Source organism: Talpa europaea (genome assembly GCF_964194135.1).
Source record: "Talpa europaea genome assembly, chromosome: 14".
Taxonomy (NCBI): Eukaryota; Metazoa; Chordata; class Mammalia; order Eulipotyphla; family Talpidae; genus Talpa; species Talpa europaea.
This window is the reverse complement of record NC_140082.1, coordinates 4,235,746-4,257,065: the sequence shown is the minus strand read 5'-3', so window position 1 is coordinate 4,257,065 and position 21,320 is coordinate 4,235,746. Positions and strand designations below refer to the sequence as shown.

Genomic DNA, 21,320 nt, shown 5'->3' with positions numbered 1-21,320 from the left:
GGTGAATCCTCTCACCTAGCCTCCCTCCCCGCAGCTCTGGCCTGTACCTCAGTTCTGTATGCATAAATAAGTCTTTAAAAAAATAATAAAAATAGGGGCCTCCCCGGTGGCGCAGTGGGTTGAGCTCAGTTGAAGCTGCCCACAGCCTGCCCAGTGCAGGTTCGATTCCTGGTGGGCCAGGGAGATTCCTTTTCTGTTGTGCCCGCTGCTCCCCTCAGCAGTGTTCTCTGTCTGTCTGCCTGTTCTGCTTCCTGCTCTGTCTCTGGTGAATTATCTCACCCTCCCGTGCCTCTGGCCTGTACCCCAGTTCTTGTATAAATAAATACATCTTGGGCCTCCCTGGTGGCCTAAGGACTTAAGTTGCAACCTATGACGCTATCAGCAGCCACTGCAGCACCCCGGCCAGGGAGCAACCCACATGGCACAGCAGACCTCTCCTGTCTCGCCCGCTGCTCCCCTCAGCAGTGTATTTCAGTAGATCTGCCTGTTCTGTTGCCCACTCAGTCTCTGGTGAATGCTCTACCCCCCTGCACCTCTGGCCTGTACCCCAGCTCTTGTATGCATAAATAAATAAGTCTTAAAAAATAAATCTTTTAAAAAAAATAAAATGACTACAAAGCCGACTTGTCTAGGTGAGACGCTGTAGGGCTTACAGTTGACGTAGCAGCTGCTGAGCCAGGCTGCTGGCCCTCGTACCCTGATGCTTTCCCTCGGCTTCCTGGGAACTGGAAGAGAACTGCTCCTCTACCAACTTGCTCCCGGGGTCACTGGCTGCTTAATACATCATCCATGCAACAGAACATCACGCTTGCCCCAAACTTCGGCAGCATCGGTTCTCCTAAGAGGAGGCTGCGGTCTTAAGACAGAGCTAGGACAGGAGAAGACAAACGCCCAGGGCCCGGGGATTTTGCCACGGGATAACAATGATTACCTAGAGGAAAGGTGGAGGGGGCACGGCCCAGACAACTAGGGGTCCCTCCCGAGCCCCGAGCCCACCCCACCTGCGTCCTCTCACCTGTGCTCACCTGCTCACCTGCAGGGCAGCACCTGGATTCAGAGTGGGGGGTGGGGCGGGCAGGAGGCCGGGGTCTCCCCACGCCGCGGGAGGAACAGCGCGCTCCGGTGTCCTGGACGCTGGTCGCTATGGCAACGCGGGGCGCCAGGCAGTGCCCGCCCCTTCCTGGGGAGCCTGTGCCTTGCGGGGCGGCGCGTGGGGAAAGGTGCAGATGCTCAGGGCGGGGAAGGGCGTCCTTCGGCCTGTGGGGGTGATTGCCCCAGGGGCACCCGCAAGGTGGCCAGAGACTGGTGGGCGAGCCGGAGAGACCTGCTATCCGCGGAGCGTGGGCCAAGGAGTGTCCCGGGAGGTTCGCGCCCTCCCCTCCCCGTCTGGGCCAATACAAGCCCGCACACCGGCAGGAACGGGTTAAAGGCTTTTTTGCCAAGTTGGAAAGACAAAGTGGCAAAATCGGAAGGGAAAACTAAGCCCACGCGGGTCTCAGTCTCTGGTGGGTCCACTAGACTCTTTTGAGCAACAGGGAATCCACAGAGCGCCTGCACCCTGGGAGATGCGCGCATTTTACCTAGCCAGGTGGCCCCCAGATCCTGTATGCACAGGGGCACCCTTGTCACTCCGTGTAAAAGCCCCCGCAGTCCCTGCAGTGGCCTTCGAAGCCCGCCTCATCTCCTGCCACGGCGCTTCCTGGTGCTCTTGGGCCTACTCAGCCCCTGCACCCAGGGGGCGGGGTGCTCCCACTGCGGGCCTCCCACTGGCTTTCCTGCTGGGAGGGTGCTGGGCCTGTAGGTCTTCTGTGCCCTCGGCCCACACGTCTCGGCAAATAAAGCCGATGGGCCTCTGGACTCCCTCAGAGCGGTTCCCAGACAGCACGAGCCCTGAGGAGTTTCTGAACCGCACTACAGGTTCCTATTTAGTATGATTTAATGGTTTATTTTGATCTGGGAATGCTCAATTTTTTCCCTGTAAATTAATAGTCTAAGCAGTTCCTGGAGCCAAAAAATAACCTGCCAAATAGGAACCTTCTACTTTCCAGTAGTGGGGAAACCTGCTTGTAAAATTGGAACCTCCACATATACTTTCCAACGGGCTTTTCTGTCTTCCCATCCTCACCATCCTCATTCCTGTTTCGTGTTTTTTTAGCACTTAGCACACTACACACACACACACACACACACACACACACACACACACCCTATTTTTAGTCTCTTTTGAAGGCAAAGATTATTTTCTTCTAACTTTTAAGTGAATAAATTCAGAAATACAGACGAGCACAGTGAACCGCTGCCGGCCTCTGAGTGTAACTGACATGTTGGCATATTTGAAGGCAGAAATTTTTAGGTTTCATCACTGTTGCCTCCCTAGGGCCTAGAAGAAATGCCTGGCACCTAGTAGTTGCTCAGTAAATATTTGTCAAATGGGGCTCAGGAGCCTTTGTCCCTCTGGTGGGGGACTCTGTGAGACAGGGTGCAGGCCCCGGGCCCAGGTGGGAAGATAGCGCCCTGCCCAGGAGAGTGAAGCTCACCTGGCTGCTTGCCGCCATGTGCCCAGGGCTGTGTCTGCCTGGAGGGCAGCTTTTCCTGCTTTGCACCAGGGACGCTAGGGGCTCCAGGAGCCTTCCTGAGTGGACACTTTCTCCTCTGGGTGGAGGCAGCTCCATCTTGTCCCACACTGTGTGCTAGTCCAGGCTGAACAACGACATCTGGTCCAGTCCTGGCACACAGACAACTGCAGCTGGTAGTTTTTGGCGCAGAGAAGAGTGGTGTTTTGTGCAGACCTGCTCTTCACTCTTCCCCTGCTCTGCTGTGGGGCAGCCGCTGCCTCGGACTCCTGGTCAGTTCCCTTCTCTCTCTGCCTAGGTCACCTGACATCTGGGTGCACCTTATGCCTCACAGGTCTGGCCCCTGCGCTGTGTTCCCACCATCCTGTCCCTAATCCCAGGTACCTTAGTGACTTTTCCGCTCACTCATATCCCCTCTGTCATCTTCTTTTTTTTTTTTAAACTTTATTTATGCACACAAGAGCTGGGGTACGGGCCAGAGGTGCAGGGGGGTGAGAGGATTCACCAGAGACAGAGTGGGGAACAGAACAGGCAGATCTACTGAAAGCCACTGCTGCCCCTCTGTCTTCTTTACCTGCCCTGCCCTTTCGGATCATCCAACACCTTTGTAACTAACTCCCTCTGTTAAATCCCCCATGTTGCTCCCTAGCGTGGGCTTATCTTCTTCAAATCCTGAGTGACGGAGGAGTGTGGTCAGGTGACTGGCGATTCCCCTAATATGTAACTTGCTGACCAGCCGGTGCAGGTGACCTGAGAGGATGGAGGGGCAGACACTGTGGGTGCCCACCCTGGGTCTTCCCCACCCCGCGGACCATACCGTGTGCTCTTCGCCTGGGTGAGTTCCGAGCACGGTCTCTGAGCTCCTTGGGCCTCTTCACAGAGAACTAGAGAGGCCTGGAAATTGACATCCTTCCATTATCAAGGGTGGCCCAGAGGTGCTGTTTGATACAGGAATGTGAAGGCCCTCAACAAACCTGGTGTAATTTTTTTTGTGTATGTGAGTGTGAATTTTTGTTTATTTGACGACAACATAAAAGTCACCATTTTAATGATCTTACACATATATAGTTCAGTGCCATTAAACACGTCCACAGTATTGTGCAACCATCACCACTGCCCCTTTCCAGAACTTTGTCATCATCCCAGACTGAACTTCTGTACCCATTAAACAGTAACCGCCCATTTCCCCCTCCCCCACCCCTGGCAACCTCCACTCTAATTCTCCATGACTTTGCCCATTGTGGGGACCTCCTGTAAGTGGCTTCATGCAGTATTTGTTGAAGACTAATTTTGCTCCAGAGTTCCCTGCGGGCTCAGGCTGCATTCACTTGGCTTCTTCCCCAGCCTATGAACCAGTTACTCCTGGGAGTACTTCCTTAACAAATCATAAATATTACACATACTTTTTTTTTTTTTTTTTACAAGACCAAGATCAATTTGAAACCATAAGGAAGAACTTCACCGGACCAGACAACAGCAGATCTCTCCTGGGTTTAAACACGTTCGAGAATGCCCAGCTCTCTTGCCGATGGGTGTCAGAGTTGCTGCCGATAGTCCCCGTTAGGAGCAGTGCTTCGATGGCTGCCCTTCTGCGGACATATGTGCACATTGCTGCTTGCTACCTCTGGACAGAGGTCAGGTTCCCGGAGGTGGTGTGAGCCAAAGGCTAAGAGCATTTTTTTTTTTAAGATTTATCCATTTATGCACACAAGAACTGGGGTACAGGCCAGACGTGTGGGGGGTGAGAGGACTCACCCGAGACAGAGTGGGGAACAGAACAGGCAGACTGACTGAAATGCACTGCTGAGGCGAGCAGCAGGGAGACAGGAGAGGTCTGCTGTGCCATGTGGGCAGCTCCCTGGTTGGGGATTGAACTTGTGCTGCAGTGGCTGTGGACAGCCTCATAGGTTGCATCTTAACCCCTTGTGCTCACTACCAGGGAGGCCCGGATAAGAGCATTTTTGAGTTCTTGATGCCTATGACCAGTTTGTCTTCCAAAAAGAGTATATCAAATTCTATCTGCAGAATAGAAAAGTGTCTGTTTTTCCCCCCACTTCAGCCCTTTTTGCTCCATTTTTGAGTTCGTGACCAATCTCAAAGAAAGAAATCTTGTTTTGAGGGACTCTTCCTTGATCACCAGTGGGCTCCCCTTCATGGCTATGCTCCTCATTCCCATTGGGGTGGGAATTTTGCTCTGATACTCACACTTGTCACATCATTTAATTAATTATTTTTTAAGATTTATTTATTTATGCATACAAGAACTGGGGTGTAGACCAGAGGTACGGGGGCAACAGGATTCACCAGAGACAGTGGGGAGCAGAGCAGGCAGATCTACTGAAATACACTGCTGAGGGGAGCAGCAAGGAGAGGGGAGAAGTCTGCTGCACCATGTAGGTCAGCTCCCTGGCCGGAGGTCGAACTCAGGCCTTAATGGCGATAGTGCTGGGACTTAACACCTAGGCCACCAGGAGGCCCCACAGGTTGTTTTAGCCAAGCTTCTTTTTTTTTTTTTTTCAAGATTTATTTATTTATACAAGAACCAGGGTACAGGCCAGATGCATGGGAGGGTGAGAGGATTCACCAGAGACAGAGTGGGGAACAGAACAGGCAGACTGATGAAGTACACTGCTGAGGGGAGCAGCGGGCGAGACAGAAGAGGTCTGCCGCGCCATGTGGGATTCTCACCGGCTGGCTGGGATCAAACCCACGCTGCAGAGGCTGCAGACAGCTTCACAGTGCGGCGTTCAACCGCCTGCACCACCAGGAAGGCCCGCCAGGCTTCTTTTGGTTGCAAGTGGAGACATCTCATACTATCCAATAAAGGAAATTCATTAAGGACAGAAGCATGTTGGAAAGTTGTAAATAGCTAAGCCGTCTTCTCTCTATCTCCATCTTCCTCATTCTTCCAGTTAGCTTTCTCACGCTCATTGTGGGAAATGGCTGCCCCTTCTGTCACCTTAGTTCCTGTCATTCACAAATACTGACTTTCTGAATTCTAATCCCAAATTCCTGCTCAACTCCATTAGGGTCTGGAGAGTTCCCAGCCAGTCATGCTGCTGACACTGGTTTTCCTTGGGACATTTTCTCCTCCTCAGGTACCTGGCCGGCCGTCCCAGCCAGGATTTATGCTGGTACATGCCACCCAGTGGCTTGTGCTTTGGTCCAGAGCTGCCCTGCTGAGTGGTGCCTCATGGTCTAGAATCTTCTCTCTCCCTTGGCCAGGATTAGACTGGGCCCGAAGCTGCAGTCTCACCTCTACAAGGACCCCTCTCACAGTACCTCATCAGACCCTTACTCAGGGGAATCTAGGGCTGTCTCTAGAGAAAAATCGGAGGTTAAGGCCTATCTGCCTCCACAGGCCAGCTGCAAGCACAGGTCACAGATGGATGAGATTATGCTCCCTCTGGGGCCAGGATCTGGTAGCTTTATCTACACACTCCTGCATAGGTGCTGTGGACTGGCTGCTCCCCAGTACTGAACAGCCAGGAGCACCAAGCTTGAGGGCTCCGATCCTAGATACCCTCTGATAGTTTCTTGCCATGTGTGAATACCTAGAATTTGGCCTCTTCTGAAGGACCCTGTTGACAGTGTGGGGTGTAAGGGGTTCCTCTGTGTAGTCTGGGGTGAGTGACTCCTCCACACCCCACATAAACATTCCCTTGGGGACATATGGGCCTCTATATTTTCTTGGACACAGAGCTATGATTGAGGCCTGGAAGCTCTGCCCTGGGAAGGGAGCCCCAGATTTTTTGTCAAAACTGGGGCTTAGGGCTTCCCTGATGTGGCAGGGGATAAAGTCTCAGTGCTACCAAGCTATCGCCAGCCACTGCAGCATCAGTTTGATCCCCGGCCAGGGAGCTGACCCACATGGCTTACCCATACTTACCCACTCTGTCTCTGGTGAATCCTCTCACCCTCCCCCCTCACCTCTGGCCCACACCCCACTTCCTGTATGCATAAATACATAAAAATAAATCTTTGGGGGCCTCCCCGGTGGCGCAGCGGCTGAGTGCTGGGTTGCGAAGCTGCCCGCGGCCTCTGCGGCGCCGGTTCGATCCCCGGCTGCTCCCCGGCCACTGGAGGAGGGTCCCACATGGCGCGCAGACCTCTCCTGCCGCCCGCTGCTCCCCTCAGCAGTGTACTTCGGTCCCTCTGCCTGCTCTGCTCCCCGCTCTGGCTCTGGTGAGTTCTCTCACCCTCCCATGCTTCTGACTGTACCCAGTGCATGTATAAACAAAACAAACAAACAAACAAACAAACAAACAAATAAATAAATCTTTGGGGAAAAAAAAAAAACCTGGGGCTAATGGAACTGAGTAACCTGGTTCACCACCTTCCCAGAAGTGGCAGGAAGAAACCACCAGCAAAAATCAGTGATTCACATAATGGACAAAAAGTGGAGACAACCCAAATGTCCATCAAAAGACAAACGCAGGGGCCTCCCTGGTGGCGCAAGAGTTTAGGATACAACCTATGAAGCCATCTGCAGTCACTGCAAGCACGAGTTCGATCCCCAGCCAGGTAGCTGACCCACATGACGCAGCAGACCTCTCCTGGCTCTCCCGCTGCTCCTCTCAGCAGTGTGTTTCAGTGAGTCTGCCTGTTCTCTTCCCCGCTCTGTCTCTGGTGAATCCTCTCACCCCCCACGCCTCTGGCCTGTACCCCAGCTCTTGTATGCTTTAAAAAAAAATCTTTTAAAAAAGACAAATGCAGAAACAAAACGTGGTCTCATCCAATGGAATACGAGTCAGTCATGAAAAGGAATGAAACAGTGACACTTGCTACAGTTCGGATGAAGCCTAGAAACATGCTTTGTAAAAGAAGCCCCATCACAAGAGATCACATACTTTGTGATTCCATTCATATGAAATGTCCAAACGGTCACATCTCCAGAGACACAGCACGTCCCACGTTGCTTGGGGAGAGGAGTCAGACAGGGAAACAGAAGAGCGATGGTTAAAGGGTAAGGGGTTTCTTCTGAGGGTGATGGAAATATTCTAGAAATGTGAATATGCTAACAGCCTCTGAGTTGTACCTGTAAGCTGGTGAGTTGTCTGCTGTGAATAATGTCTCCATAAAGAGGCTTTAAAAGTCGGTGCTCGATGAGCGCCCTCTAGGGGCCCTCAGGTGTCTCGAGCGAGACAAGGGTCACTTGTACTTTTTAAAAACTTCTGCTAAATTCAAAATCAGAGAAATGCCTAAAAAGGCAAGTGTGGCAAATGTTCAAAAACTTATTAAAGTGTAAAATATTTACAGAAAAGTGGGAAGATCATCAGTGCACAGTCTGAAACATTTTTGCAAATTAAACACACCCTTGTCAAAACAGTCTTTGTGACTGTCTCTTGGGAGAGAAGCCAAAAGTCTAAATTTGAAAAAACAAAGGAATAAAAAAGAGTCTAAATTTGAGTCCCTTCATATATATATATATACACACACACACACATATATATCCACACATATATACATATATGCACATGTATACATATATATATATGAGGTCACTTACGAGTGACTCTGTAGGTCCCTTCTTGTAATTTCTAGGGTTATGTCATGAAAGACGTGGCTACTTACATTTAAATGTAGGTTAAATAAAAATTTAATTGTTCCTCAGTCGCACTGGCTACATTCCAAGTATTCAGGAGGCAAACGTGGCAACCGGCTACCATATGGAACAGCGCAGCTAAGGAGCTTGTCTTTATCATAGAATAGTCTACCGGACAGCACTGCTTTGGGGATGAGCTCTGACCTCTAGGAAAGTTCGCTTTTACTTCTCTCTTTCCCTCCTCACCCCTTTTTTTCTTTTTTAACTTGGTCTGCAAAATGCTGTGTCAGAACCTAACAATGTCTGCAAGGATAAGCCAGTGGAAGGAAATTACAGTGTTTGAAAACAGTTGTTAGGTAAGGCAATACAGCTAATAAATCATGCCAAGAAAAAAATGCTCAACCTCACTAGCAATTAAAGAAAGGAAAGTTAAAATAACTCCGCCATAGCATTACATACCGTCTAGACTAGGAAAAATGTAAGACGGATGAGCTGTGATTTGGCAGTATGTGGGGACAGAGGCACCGCTACACACTGCTGGCCATCCTGGCACCAGGTAAATCCTCCTGAAGAACCATCTGGAACTATGTTACCCGAGCTGTGAAACTATTTTCTGACTGAATAATCCCACGTAATGACTACTATTTATTTGTTTACTTGCTAGCAGGTGTGAGACAGCACACTTGGTCCTTTACACATTTATTTATTTATATTATTATTTTTAAAGATTTATTTATTTATGCATACAAGAGATGGGGCACAGGCCAGAGATGCGGGGGTGGGATGGGGGGGGTTGAGAGAATTCACCAGAGACAGAGTGGGGAGCAACAGGTGAGACAGGAGGGGTCTGCTGCGCCATGTGGGTAGCTCCCTGGCCAGGGATCGAACTCGTGCTGCAGAGGCTGCAGATTGCTTCATAGTGCGGTGCTTAACCCCTTGCGCCACCAGGGAGGCCCTCTTTACACATTTAAAAGCACGTAGTTCCCACAGCAATCTATCCGTTCTCCTCCCTTTGCAACCTTCCAGGCTGCAGAGCTCGTGACCATCTCGCGGGCAGGACGCCTAAGGCCTCCCTTTTCAGAGAATTGCCTCCAAGAACAATGGTTCTATCTGGGCGAGGGAAGACTTGAACGCAAAAATATACGTATCAACGAAATCACTACACACGGGAGGAACTGGAAAATTCACCTGCAGACCAGGTAAGCCGGGCCTGCCGCCCGCAGGTTCTCAACTTACAATTCTCAATTTCGCAATTCTGCGAAAAACGGCGCTGGCCCTTTAAAAGTCAGGGGCGGGTGAAGAGCGAAAAGGGGCGGGCTTTCAAGCTGACGTAAACATCTCCCCTCATTTAAATGAGCATGCGTGCACACGGCTGGCCCACGGACCAGCGCCACGTTCCTGCACCCAGTGCGCGTGCGTGCGCTGCCTAAGCCTGCCGGGACTCTCCCCCCCGCCCCCCTATCTGGGTAGGTGGAGGTTGTCGCGTGAGTTTAGAGAACCCGGGTTCTCCCGCGCAGTTGGCGAGCCCGCCCTCTTTGCACATGCGCATACATCGGCACTACCGGGAGTAGGATGCGCGGCTCCTGGGCTTGCGCCTGCGCTCTGGACGCTCCCACCGGAAGTGGACGGGAGATGTGCCCAGGAGGGCGGCGGGGGGGGGGAGCGCGGCCGAGGCACTTGTCGCCTAATGGGGGACTGAAGTTGAGGGCTCGTCCAAGTGCCCCGCTGCGGTATCGCTGAGCCTAGAATATGGAGACCAGAACTTGAACAGAGAACTTTTCAGTTTAGAAAAGGTTTTTACAAGGTTTTTGTTTACGTGAGTTGAAGTTTTTAGGGAGAAGGTAGATTTTTTTACTAGTCTCTTCCCCCACGAGTGACTACACTTCTGGAAGACTTAGAGATTCAGTGAAGTACATTTGGATGCCGTTTATGTGTTCAGGTTGAAAGCAAATCTATGTTTTTTAAGATTCATTTATTTATGCATACAAGAGCTGGATACAGGCCAGAGGTGCAGGGGTGTGTGTGTGTGGGGGGGTGAGAGGATTCACCAGAGACAGAGTGGGGAACAGAACAGGCAGACTGACTGAAATACACTACTGAGGGGAGCTGCGGGTGAGACAGGAGAGGTCTTCCCGTCATGTGGGTTGCTCCCCTGCAGGCCAGGGATTGAACTCCTATTGCAGTGGCTGCTGATAGCTTCATAGTGTGGTGCTTAACCCCATGTATCACCAAGGAGACCCGAAAACAAATATTATTTAAAAAGTACATACATAGAGAGGGCAGTTTCTCTACCACTTACATCTGTGTCCAGTCAGGGAAACCTTCGGAAGAGACGTTAAAGAAGAGCCATGAATAAGTCTGCAAAACAAGAGCAGTGAAAAAAAGTGTGATTTTTTTTTTAATCATAAAAGTTATAAACTTTTTGGCAGTCCCTTGTGTCAATTCATCAAAGTTATCACAGACATTTGTGGGAAGCATGTTATATGTATCCTCTGTGGGGTATTGGAATTTCCAATATTGGAAAAGATGAATATAATTCAGCCCCTGCCTTTGAAGGTTCCACACAGTGGAGCAGAACCAGAGGGTTCGGGTAGGGGACTGACTACCCAGGCGAGGCCTTGTATGTAGGAATGATGGTGTCAAGTCACTACAGATTGTCTTGGCTAAAACTGAAGAATGTCATCAAAGAACATGGGGTAGTGTGGAGAAGGGTATGATGAATCGTAATCAAAGATTCAGCCAACCAAGGGGAAAGGTGATTTTTGGGTATCCTGAGGTGGTTGTGTTCCAGGGTGGGGGGCGGGGCAGCCCAGACCCCGCAAACCTGCCTGCTCTAAATAGGTACTGCCATCCACCACATCAACGCAAAACATACCAGACTAATGGAAAGGAACTTTAATACAATTAGTAATATAGAAAAGACAAAGAATATAGTTTCTAAATCAAGCACCCAAAGTTACCCAGCTCCTCATGGGTCCACCCAAGCAGGACTGGCCCAGAACAAGGCCCCGTAGCCTGCCATGGGTCTAAAGCACCCTCCAATGGGGACCCACAGAAAAGGATCAGAAACAACCAGACAAGCCTGGGAGGGAAAGAGTAAAATCAAAACCAAGACAAAAATCGCCACTGTCACCTCCCCACAGGCCTCTCACCTGTCTGTGTCACCCAGTCCACGACCACAAGGAAGTGCAGTTTGTTCAGGTGTCCCTTGGCTCCGCATGCCTCCTCCAGGGCTCCTTCTGGCTCCATCCTGCTTCCTCCCTTCCTCAGTCTCCTCTGCAGCTTCTCTCCCTGCCCAGCTCCCCGCTCCTTTGGGTGGGGCAGGGAACCTGGAACCTCCCCCCTTCCTGGGGCCCCCTGTTACAGTTACTCAGACATTCAATGGAACTGGGGAGCAAAGCCTTGCCCGCTGGGCAGTCACCATTTCCCTAAACCGTCTTCTCCTTGAGAAGAGAACTTAGAAGGGCTCTCAGCCGAAAGTGAACCTGCTGTGGAGAGAGTGAGCTGCGTCGGGGCAGCGTAAGGGACACGAGAAAACAGTGAATCGGGAAACCCTTAAAATGCGCTCAAAATACACCAGTTAGGACACCCTGTGCCACAGGGAGTCACAGGCGCCTTTGGCTTAATGTTCTGATGTCACCATTTGGAAATTTTTTTTAAAAAAGATATATTTATTTATGCACACAAGAGCTGGGGTGCAGGCCAGAGGTGGGGCGGTGAAACGACTCCCCAGAGACAGAGCGGGGAACAGAACAGGCAGACGACCGAAAATACACTGCTGAGGGGAACAGCCGGGAGACAGGAGAGGTCTGCTGCATTATGTGGGAATCTTCCTGGCCGGGATCCAACTCATGCCACAGTGGCTGGCTATAGCTTGATAGCGCTGCGACTTTAACCCCTGCGCCACCAGGGAGGCCCTATTCATGTAATTTTTTAAAAAAGATTTATTTTATTTATTTATACACTGAGAGCTGGGGTGTAGGCCAGAGGTGTGGGGGTGGGTGAGAAGATTCACCAGAGACAGAGTGCAGAGCAGAACAAGTGAATTGACTGAAATACACTGCTGAGGGGAGCAATGGGTGAGACAGGAAGTCTGCTGTGCCATGTGTGTGGGTGGGGGGATCTAAGGGGTGCTCCAGTGGCTGCAGATAGCTTCTTAGTGCTGAGACTTAACCCCTTGCATCACCAGGGAGGCCCTGGATACTTGTAAATGTATGCATTTTTCTGTCCATGTTATATGTCACAATAAAAAGGTGGTATGTTCTCATTGTTGAAAATGTTTTGTTGTGCTAAAGAATGTTGAAATATTTTTATGGCACATTCTTTTAATTAATTAATTAATTAATTTTTTTTAAGAGGCATGTATATTTATTTATTTATTTGTTTTGTTTGTTTGTACATGCACTGGGTACAGTCAGAAGCACGGGAGGGTGAGAGAATTCACCAGAGCCAGAGCGGGGAGCAGAACAGGCAGAAGGACCGAAGGACACTGCTGAGGGGAGCAGCGGGCGGCAGGAGAGGTCTGCGCGCCATGTGGGACCCTCCTCCGGTGTCCGGGGAGCAGCCGGGGATCGAACCGGCGCCGCTGAGGCTGTGGGCAGCTTCGCAACCCAGCGCTCAACCGCTGCGCCACCGGGGAGGCCCTAATTAATTAATTTTTAACAGAGGTAAGAATGGTGAAATATTTCTACCACCCAAGCTCTCTACGTGGTAGTTTTTCAGGCCGGAAAAATAAAGAGTACTTAATATATAAATCTTCCTTGAACAAACCTTTTTTGCCTTTTGTTGGAAGAAATAAATTCTAAAAGACAGCCAGCAGGTGGCGCAATGAAATAAGTTTTACTCTTGCAGCCTAAAACGTAAATCAAGAAACTATACTTAAACCGTGGGCAACACTTTACTTGGTCACCGGAAGGAAGCATTGTTGTGAATTTTGTGATACCCACACCTTTCCTTCAATAACTGCCACCGTTCAGAAAAAACAAGAACAACGGGCAATGTGGCTTCATTGGGGAAACTCTCAGACCTTATTTGGAAAAAGCAATGAAGAGACAACCAGAGAAACAATTTGGTGTTTTTTCCTTGTTGTTTGACAGAGGGCCTTCAGAACAGTAGGGCTGGCTGGAACCCAGGACAGAGGGCTTTTTGTATCCTCAACAAGTGAGGATAGCAAAGGTGTCTGTAATAATACATTCCTTGATTATTCTTCTTGACTTTTGAAAAGAACTAGGAAGTGTTCGTTTGTGAAAACTTTATCAAGCACTCCTGTCCCCTTTACCTGGTTGATAATAGCCATTAGAGGTTGGGGAATTTTCATTTAAAAAAAAAATACATTTTGGGGCTTCTCTGGTGGCACAGGGGTTAAAGTCTCAGCGCTATCAAACTATTGTGAGCCACTGCACATGAGTTCGATCCCAGGTCAGGGAGCTACCCACATAGCGGAGCAAACCTCTCCTGTCTCCCCGCTGCTCCCCTCAGCAGTGTATTTCAGTCAGTCTGCCTGTTTTTTTCCCCACTCTGTCTCTGGTGGATCCTCTCAGCCCCCACACCTCTGGCCTGCACCCCAGTTCTTGTATGCATAAGGAAATAAAAATAAACCTATACATAATTTAAAAATTAAAAATAGAAATACCATACAATCTGCCAATCCCATTTTTGGGCCTCTATCCACAGAATATGAAACTACCATCACCCTCCCACCCCAATGTTTGGTAGTGTTTACAGCAGCATTATTTACACTAGCCAGGACATGGAGGCAGCCTCAGTCTCCTTCAATGGATAAATGGATCCAAAAGTACAAACAAGCCATGGAACATTACATGGTCACAAGAAAGGATGAAATGCAAAGCAAGTCAGAATGATAAAAGCAAACATCTGATATTCATGTAAGAGACAGTTTGATGATGGAAAACGCTTTCCAAAACTAGGGGACATCAACAAACATCCTGAGGACTCGGAGGTAAAGAGGCAGGGAGGGGAAGGGACAAGGGGGCACAAGAGATGGAAGGAGGGAAAAGTAAGGAAATGGGGAAGTGATGGGGACCTGTCCCAAGGACACAGAAGTCAGCTTGAAGTGGATCTCAGTGGCCAAGCGCGCAGCAAAAAAGTAGTTACAAAAACTCCGTAGAACTCACTGAAATAGCAAAAAGCTGGCGTTGATGCTGATATAAATGCCTGGCGTGTTGGAGGGAGACCAGGATATTTACAAATCTAGGATGTTTCAAAAAAAATACTTAGAAAGCACACAGGGCGTAAGAGTAACCAAACTGGGGAGAAGCCGGGAAATCACAACCTTAATCAAGCGAGTGAACTTCACCAGCAGGGGGACAAATTGAGTCTCCGTCCCGTTTGAGGACCGCGGTGGGCACACAGCCTCACTTCAGCGGCGGTCGTCACAAAGATGACGAAGGTCCATCTAATCTGGGGATGTAGTGGGTAAGGCTTGAGGAAAATTCTACAAAATAATCACCGTGTCCTCTAGAGAAATGTCAAGACAAGGAAGACAAGGAATTGATGCATTTGAAGGGAGACATTTGGCAGTGACTGCAGCTAAGGAGCCACGATGGGCTCAGTCCAGAAGCTGACACGGGCTCTGAGCAGTAGAGGGCACTAGAGAGTGGGAGTGATGAATATGCTTTGGCTGAGTAGGAGGCTGTTCTTATTTATTGATGGATTTTTGCTAGAAGAGCTGGGGTGCAGGCCAGAGGTACTGGGGAGGGTGTGTATGTGTGAGAGGATTCACCAGAGACAGAGTGGGGAGCAGAACAGGCAGATCCACTTAAATACATACTGAGGGGAGCAGCAGGGAGACAGGAGAGGTCTGCTGTGCCATGTGGGCCAGCTCCCTGGCCAGGGATTGAACTCACCAAAGAGGTGATAGTACTGAGACTTAACCTGTAGGCCACCAGGGAGGCCCAGGAGGATGTTTTTGATGGTAGAAAATGCCCCATCAATTAAGTACTCAGGGGGTTCAGAGCATCAGGTCAGCAGTGGGTCTGTAAGGACAGTTATTTGTGCTGTACTTGCAACTTATACTATGTTTGGGATGGTTGAACAGGTTTTTTTAAAAATTTATGTCTTTATGCATACAAGAACTGGGGTACAGGCCAGAGGTGTAGGAGGATGAGAGGATTCACCAGAGACAGAGCAGGGAACAAAACAGGCAGACTTACTGAAATACACTGCTGAGGGGAGTAGCAGGGAGACAGGAGAGGTCTGCTGTGCCATGTTAGCTCCCTGGATGGGGATAAAACTCAGCTCCCAATGGCAGTGGCTGGCGATACCTTGATAGTACTCAGACTTTAACCCTGCCCCAGCAGGGAGGTCCCATCACCTGAATCTCAAATGCCTTGTGCTGACTTGTGCTCTGGGCAAGATGCAGTGACATGGACCAGATTTACCTTCTCACCCGAAACGACCAAAAAATGGACAAAAACTGGGGCCTACCCAGTGGCGCAGCGGTTGAGCGCTGGGCTGTGAAGCTGCCCGCAGCCTCTGAAGTGCCGGTTCAATCCCTGGCTACTGGCAAGGGTCCCACATGGTGCACAGACCTTTCCTGCCACACCCGCTGCTTCCCTCAGCAGTGTGCTTCATCAGTCTGCCTGTTTTGCTGCCTGCTCTGGCTCTGGTGAATTCTCTCACCCTCCCGTGCTTCTGACTGTACCCAGTGCTTGTTTAAATAAATAAACATATCTTTAAAAAAATGGACAAAAACTGGACATCAGTTAATGGAGGACGGGGATCCCTAAGAACCTGCAGACCAGCAGGGTTAGCCCAGCTTTGCTGGCTTGAGTTTCTAGTTTATGAGGTAGGAGGGAAGCCAGGTGGAAGTAGGATGGCCCTCCTGAGCGGAGAAGACAGAGATGAGATTGGGGCGGGGGGTGCACAATGATTAGCCTTCTAGAGAGGAGACGGCTGCTGGCAGCTCAAAGAGGTCTGCAGAGTGTCCTGAGTGGTCAGCTCTGGTCAACACACCATACATGGGCCTCCTAAGCCAGGAGAAAATCTCTGAAACCATTAGTGGTGAGAGCAGATGTGCTCAGGGGGCCCCAGAAGAGCACCAGCTCCTACCTACAGACCGAGAAGTTCCCGCTAGACTGAGTGCTGTTTCAACTGCATGTAATGTTAAAAGCACGATTCAAGGGGCCTCCCTGGTGGTGCAAGGGGTTAAGCACTCACTATGAAGCAATCTGCAGCCTCTGCAGCATGAGTTCAATCCCCAGCTGGCCAGGGAGCAATCCACATGGCTCAGCAGACCTCTCCTGATTCACCTGCTGCTCCCCTCAGCAGTGTATTTCAGTCAATCCACCTGTTCTGCTCCCTGCTCTGTCTCAGGTGGATCCTCTCACCCCCCCAGTACCTCTGGCCTACACCCCAGTGGGTGAAGACAGGAGAGGTCTGCTGTGCCATGTGGGTCAGCGTCCTGGCCCGGGATCAACCCAGGCCACAGTGGTGATAGTGCTGAGACTTAGCCCCCGTGCCACCTGAGAGGCCCCAAGTGTGGAATTTAGAAAATAAACTGACACAGCACAGCAAGGATAATTCTTGCTGTGGAAAATATACTGGTTACCAGAGGGGATGGGGGGAGGGGTCGGAGTGGGGGAGATCTGGGGACAGGATGAAGGCACTGGAGTTTTGGTGGGTGTGGGGTGAGTCTGCAGAGGTCTGCAGAAGCAGGAGCACGTGTGGAGATGTGAAGTTGTATTCCCCAAATTATAAAGTTATGTAAACAAGTGACAAAAAAATTAAAAAATACAAAAACATTGGTTTTGGCAAAAAAAAAAAATTGAAAATGTTTCTCTGAGTGATTATGTACCTATTCCTCCTTCAGCTTTTTTTTTTTTTTAAAGATTTATTTATTTATACAAGAACTGGGGTATAGGCCAGATGTACCGGAGGGTGAGAAGATTCACTAGAGACAGAGCAGGCAACAGAACAGGCAGACTGACTGAAATACATTGCTGAGGGGAGCAGCGGGGAGACAGGAGAGGTCTGCTGTGCCATGTGGGACCTTTCCGGCGGCCGGGATTGAACCCGTGCTGCAGAGGCTGCGGACAGCTTCACATTGCAGCGCTCAACCGCCTGCGCCACTAGGGGAGGACCTTTCTTTTTTTATTTTTATATATTTTTTAAGATTTATTTATTTATTTATACAAGCATTGGGTACAGTCAGAAGTGTGGGAGGGTGAGAGAAGTCACCAGAGCCAGAGCGGGGAACTGAACAGGTCTGCTGCACCATGTGGGTAGCTCCCTGGCTGGGGATCGAACTTGTGCTGCATAGGCTATGGATAGCTTCACAGGTTGCGTCTTAACCCCTTGTGCCACCAGGGAGGCCCCCTGCTTCAGCTTTCTTGAAGCGTTCTATGAACCCCCAAGGTTGAATACCTCTGCAGTAGATGGTCTTGTTTATTTTTTTTGTAGATTTATTTATTTATGCATACAAGAACTGCGGTACAGGCCAGAGGTGCGGGCGCCATGTGGGTCAGCTCTCTGGCCAGGGATCGAATTCATACCACAGTGGCTGCAGATAGCTTCACAACATGAGCCCATAATCCAATAAGACTGATCTCCTAAGAAGAGGAGAAGACGCAATGGAAGCACAGGGAAGGCAAAGACAGCAGAGCAGAGATGGAGGGGTGCCTGCAAGCCAAGGACACCAAGCACTGACCGCCACATCCAGAAGCTACAAAGCAGCACGGGAGGATTCTCCGCAGCCTCAGAAGAACCTGCTCTTGCTGATGCCCAGATCCGGAACACGTTTGCTGTTCAGGCGCCCGCCCTCCCAGCCCCAGACTGGGGTTATAGCGGCCCTAGGACACACGGGCGTCACCTGCACTGAGGCTCGAGTGATGAGAAACAGGCAATCGTATGCGGATTTATTTTATCTATCTATCTAACGATTTATTTATTTATGCAGATTGAGAGGGAGGAATATTCCACGCAAGGGCAGGAGGAAGCCGGCAGCGGGGGACTTGCTGCAGGCGGGAGGGCAGGAGCTGGGCCTGGGGAGCGAGCAGGGCGGGCCTCGCGGCCGGGCGGGCGGGGGAGGGCGGGAGTTTGGGTCCGCTGAGCCTCGCGGCGGCAGACGCGGGAGGCGGGCGGGAGGCTGCAGCCCGGCAGGAGCCACAGGGACCGCGGGGCCGCCGGAGCCCTCGCGCCGGCCCCGGCCGCCCGGCGACCCCGCGGGGCGAGGCTGGCGCCCCCTCCGGCTCCGGCCCGGGTCCGCGGGCCGCGCTTTCACCCCGCTCCTCCCCCTCCGGGCCCAGACACCCCAGATGAGCACAATCGAAGCCGAATGAGCTCGGGCGCCCGCGGCCGCGCCCCGCCCCGAGGGGAGGGCGAGCGGCACGTCCCGAGGGGCCGCGGCCCGGCCCGGCCGGCGGCCCCGCGGGGCGCGGGGGGCGGCGCGGGGCGAGTGCGCACGCGCGGGGGCCCGGCGAGGGGGCGGGGCGGGCCTGACGTCACCGCGCGCGTGGCTCGGGCGGCGCAGGAACAGCTGGTGCCGGCGCGCGGCGCGCGGCCGGGCGTGGGTGCTGGGGGCGGCCGCGGGCGCTCGGACCCGCCGCCGCGCGCGCCATGGCCGGCCCGCTGGAGCGCTGCGAGCGCGAGTGGCACGAGCTGGAGGGGGAGTTTCAGGAGCTGCAGGTAGGGCCGGGCCACCTGGCCCCGCGGCTCCGCTCCCGCGGCTCGGTGCCGGCTCCCTTCCTGCTCCCGCGCGGGCGGGCCGGCCAGCCGGGCCCGGGAGGGGCCCCGGGCTAGGCCCGGGGCTGGCGGGCCGCGGGGCCGGCCCCCGCCGTCTCCCGGGCCGGGCTCTCCGTCCGCTTGGGGCGCCCGGTGGAAGCCCGCTCCCCGCCCTCGCGCCCCGCGCGCCTCTTTCGCTGCAGAAAGTTGGGCTGGAGGCGCCGAGGGGAAGTTCCAGGCGGGCCCGTGTGCCGGGGCCTGAGGGTCCGAGGGGCGCTGGGCTCGGAGCCGCGCGGCCCCGCGCGCGCAGGGGTCGCCCCTGTCCCACCCCCGCCCTTTGGCTTTTGGCGGCGCAGCCCCCCTCAGCTCTGCAGGGGCAGCCTCTCCGCTGCAGCTCGGCGCTGGGGGGCGTGCTTGGGAACCGTTCACCGGGGGCCCCTAGGCTTTGCTTCGGGGTTAGGGACCCCGGTTCTCCCGGTCCCTGGGGCCGTGGCGTCTGTGCCCACCTCTTTGGCGCTGCCTCAGGCTGAGTTTGGCGTTGTGGATGGCGTCTGTCGGTTCTGACAGCTGGGTGGCCTCCCTCGGAGATAGAGGATGCTCCCGGCCCTCACCCTTCTGGCCCAGAGCCCTCTAGGGTGGGGTGCGGGCGGCTTGATGAGAGGCCCCTTTGGCAGGCTGGCATTGCCGCTGGGGGCTGCTGGCGGGAGTGGAGTTTCGCAGGACTCTCAGCTGCCTACTCTGGTGACTTGGGAAACCTTGGCTTGGCCAAGAGGGACTTCTGGACTGTTTGGGGCTGATTTCTCTCCAAGCCTGGGGTTGTGTGTGTTTTCTCCCGAGTTAGACTCTGCCTGAAATCCCGTTCCTCACCCCACCCCGTCCTCATTTGGAGCAATGACAGGTCCCTCACCCAGGGAGTTCCTGTCTGCCGTGGGTGGCCTCTTAACAGTGTTGGAAGAGGGGAGAGGAGATTGCCAAATGTGCTTGCAGTGGGTCTTGCTAGACACAGGGAGTAGCTCCCTGCAAGTGGAGAGGGAATAGAGAGGGACAGGAGCACGAAGGGGGTGTTGTTTTAGGATGAGCAGAGGGGAAGGCACCCAGAGGCAGAAGGGTATCCCCTATTTTTTTTTAAAGATTTATTTATTTATTTATACAAGCACTGGGTACAGTCAGAAGCGCGGGAGGATGAGAGAATTCACCAGAGCCAGAGCGGGGAGCAGAGCAGGCAGAAGGACCGAGGTACACTGCTGAGGGGAGCAGCAGGAGAGGTCTGCGCGTCATGTGGGACCCTCGCCGGTGGCCGGGGATCGAACTGGCGCTGCAGAGGCTGCGGGCAGCTTCGCAGCCCTGCGTTCAACAGCTGCGCCACCAGGGGAGGCCTGGTATCCCCTATTTTGATTTGCCCAGCAGGTGTGTGTGTGCTTTGGTTCCTGCTTCTACAAGTCTAGGAATTGGGTCCCACCCCGTTCCCAGTGGACCCTTCTGGATCTACTCCCATGGAGAAGACTCAGCTTACGTCTTAACACTTTGACCTACTGGGCTCTTGGGTCATGTCCAGTGAAACAGGGAGGCTGTATTAGGGTCCAGAGCCAGAGAAGAGTTTAGCTGTGTGGCTCTCTCCTTGCCCTGTGTCAGCCTAGGAGGAGGAGGAGGAGTCTGACACTTCAGAGCTGTGCAATTAATGCAATTAACGGCAATTAGCTAGCAAGTCTTGGCAGGCGGGGGTTGCAAAGGAGATGTTTGATTTGTTGTTGTGTTCTTATTTGGTATCTCTAAGACTAGGTGTGTAAGGGACCGAGGAATTGGGAATTAGTCCTTGATATTGTCCCCTAGTGCACATCAAGGGTGGTAGAAGGGACATGATGTCCCCTGCTCTCTTCTTTGGTAGTGGGACGCTGGAATGGTCCTACTCCGGGGAACCTGCTGAACTCAGGTTTTGATGGGCAGCTGCCCGGTCAGGGGCAGTGTTGGATGGAAAGCCACAGAATCTCCCTGATAGGAAGGGATCAAGGTCATAGGCTGGAGCCCAAACACTCGATCATAGCCAAGGAAAGTGAAAATTGGACACGCTGATGGAATTGGGGTCACACACCATTTAGAGCTAAGTTTTCCAGATGTTAGTTCAGCTGTCTATCTTGTGTTGGAGACCCCTTTCTGACTTCTCCTCCACCTTTATTAAAGGTGCGAGTTCTCAGTGTCTGAACGGAGAGTCTAGGGTTGTGCATCTAAGCAGGGTGTACGCTGTCAGCGTGTATATGTTGGGCAGTTGAGACATTTGTTGGGGAACAAAGGGGTAACAACAGGTAGACAGGGCTGCAGTTTGCAAGTACAAGTGTTCACAGCAGGAAGAACCATTTTTTTCCCATCAGAAAATCCTGGTCTGTCTTAATTAGTTAAATTGTCCCTAGAATCTGGCATGTGTGCGTTTCATGTTCGTGTCTCTGATTCCATCTTTTGGAAGTGATGTGTAATGTCTCTGTGTTTTACCTCTCCTCTTTTTCAAAGGAAAGGAGGAAAGAGGAAAC

At 52.1% G+C, this 21,320-nt stretch overlaps 1 protein-coding gene across 2 annotated transcripts in view; it reads left to right on the top strand.

Moving 5' to 3' along the window:
- Window positions 1-18,589: 18,589 nt before the first annotated feature.
- Window positions 18,590-21,320, top strand: part of TMEM120B (transmembrane protein 120B) — a gene marked incomplete at both ends in the record, with an annotated part of 38,072 nt that continues 35,341 nt past the window's right edge. The window contains one exon of one of the 2 annotated variants that reach the window (XM_084254305.1): window positions 18,590-18,762. In XM_084254305.1, the coding sequence (XP_084110431.1) occupies window positions 18,694-18,762 (69 nt within the window). The remainder of the gene's footprint in view (window positions 18,763-21,320) is intronic. The other variant, XM_084254304.1, reaches the window with a different exon arrangement.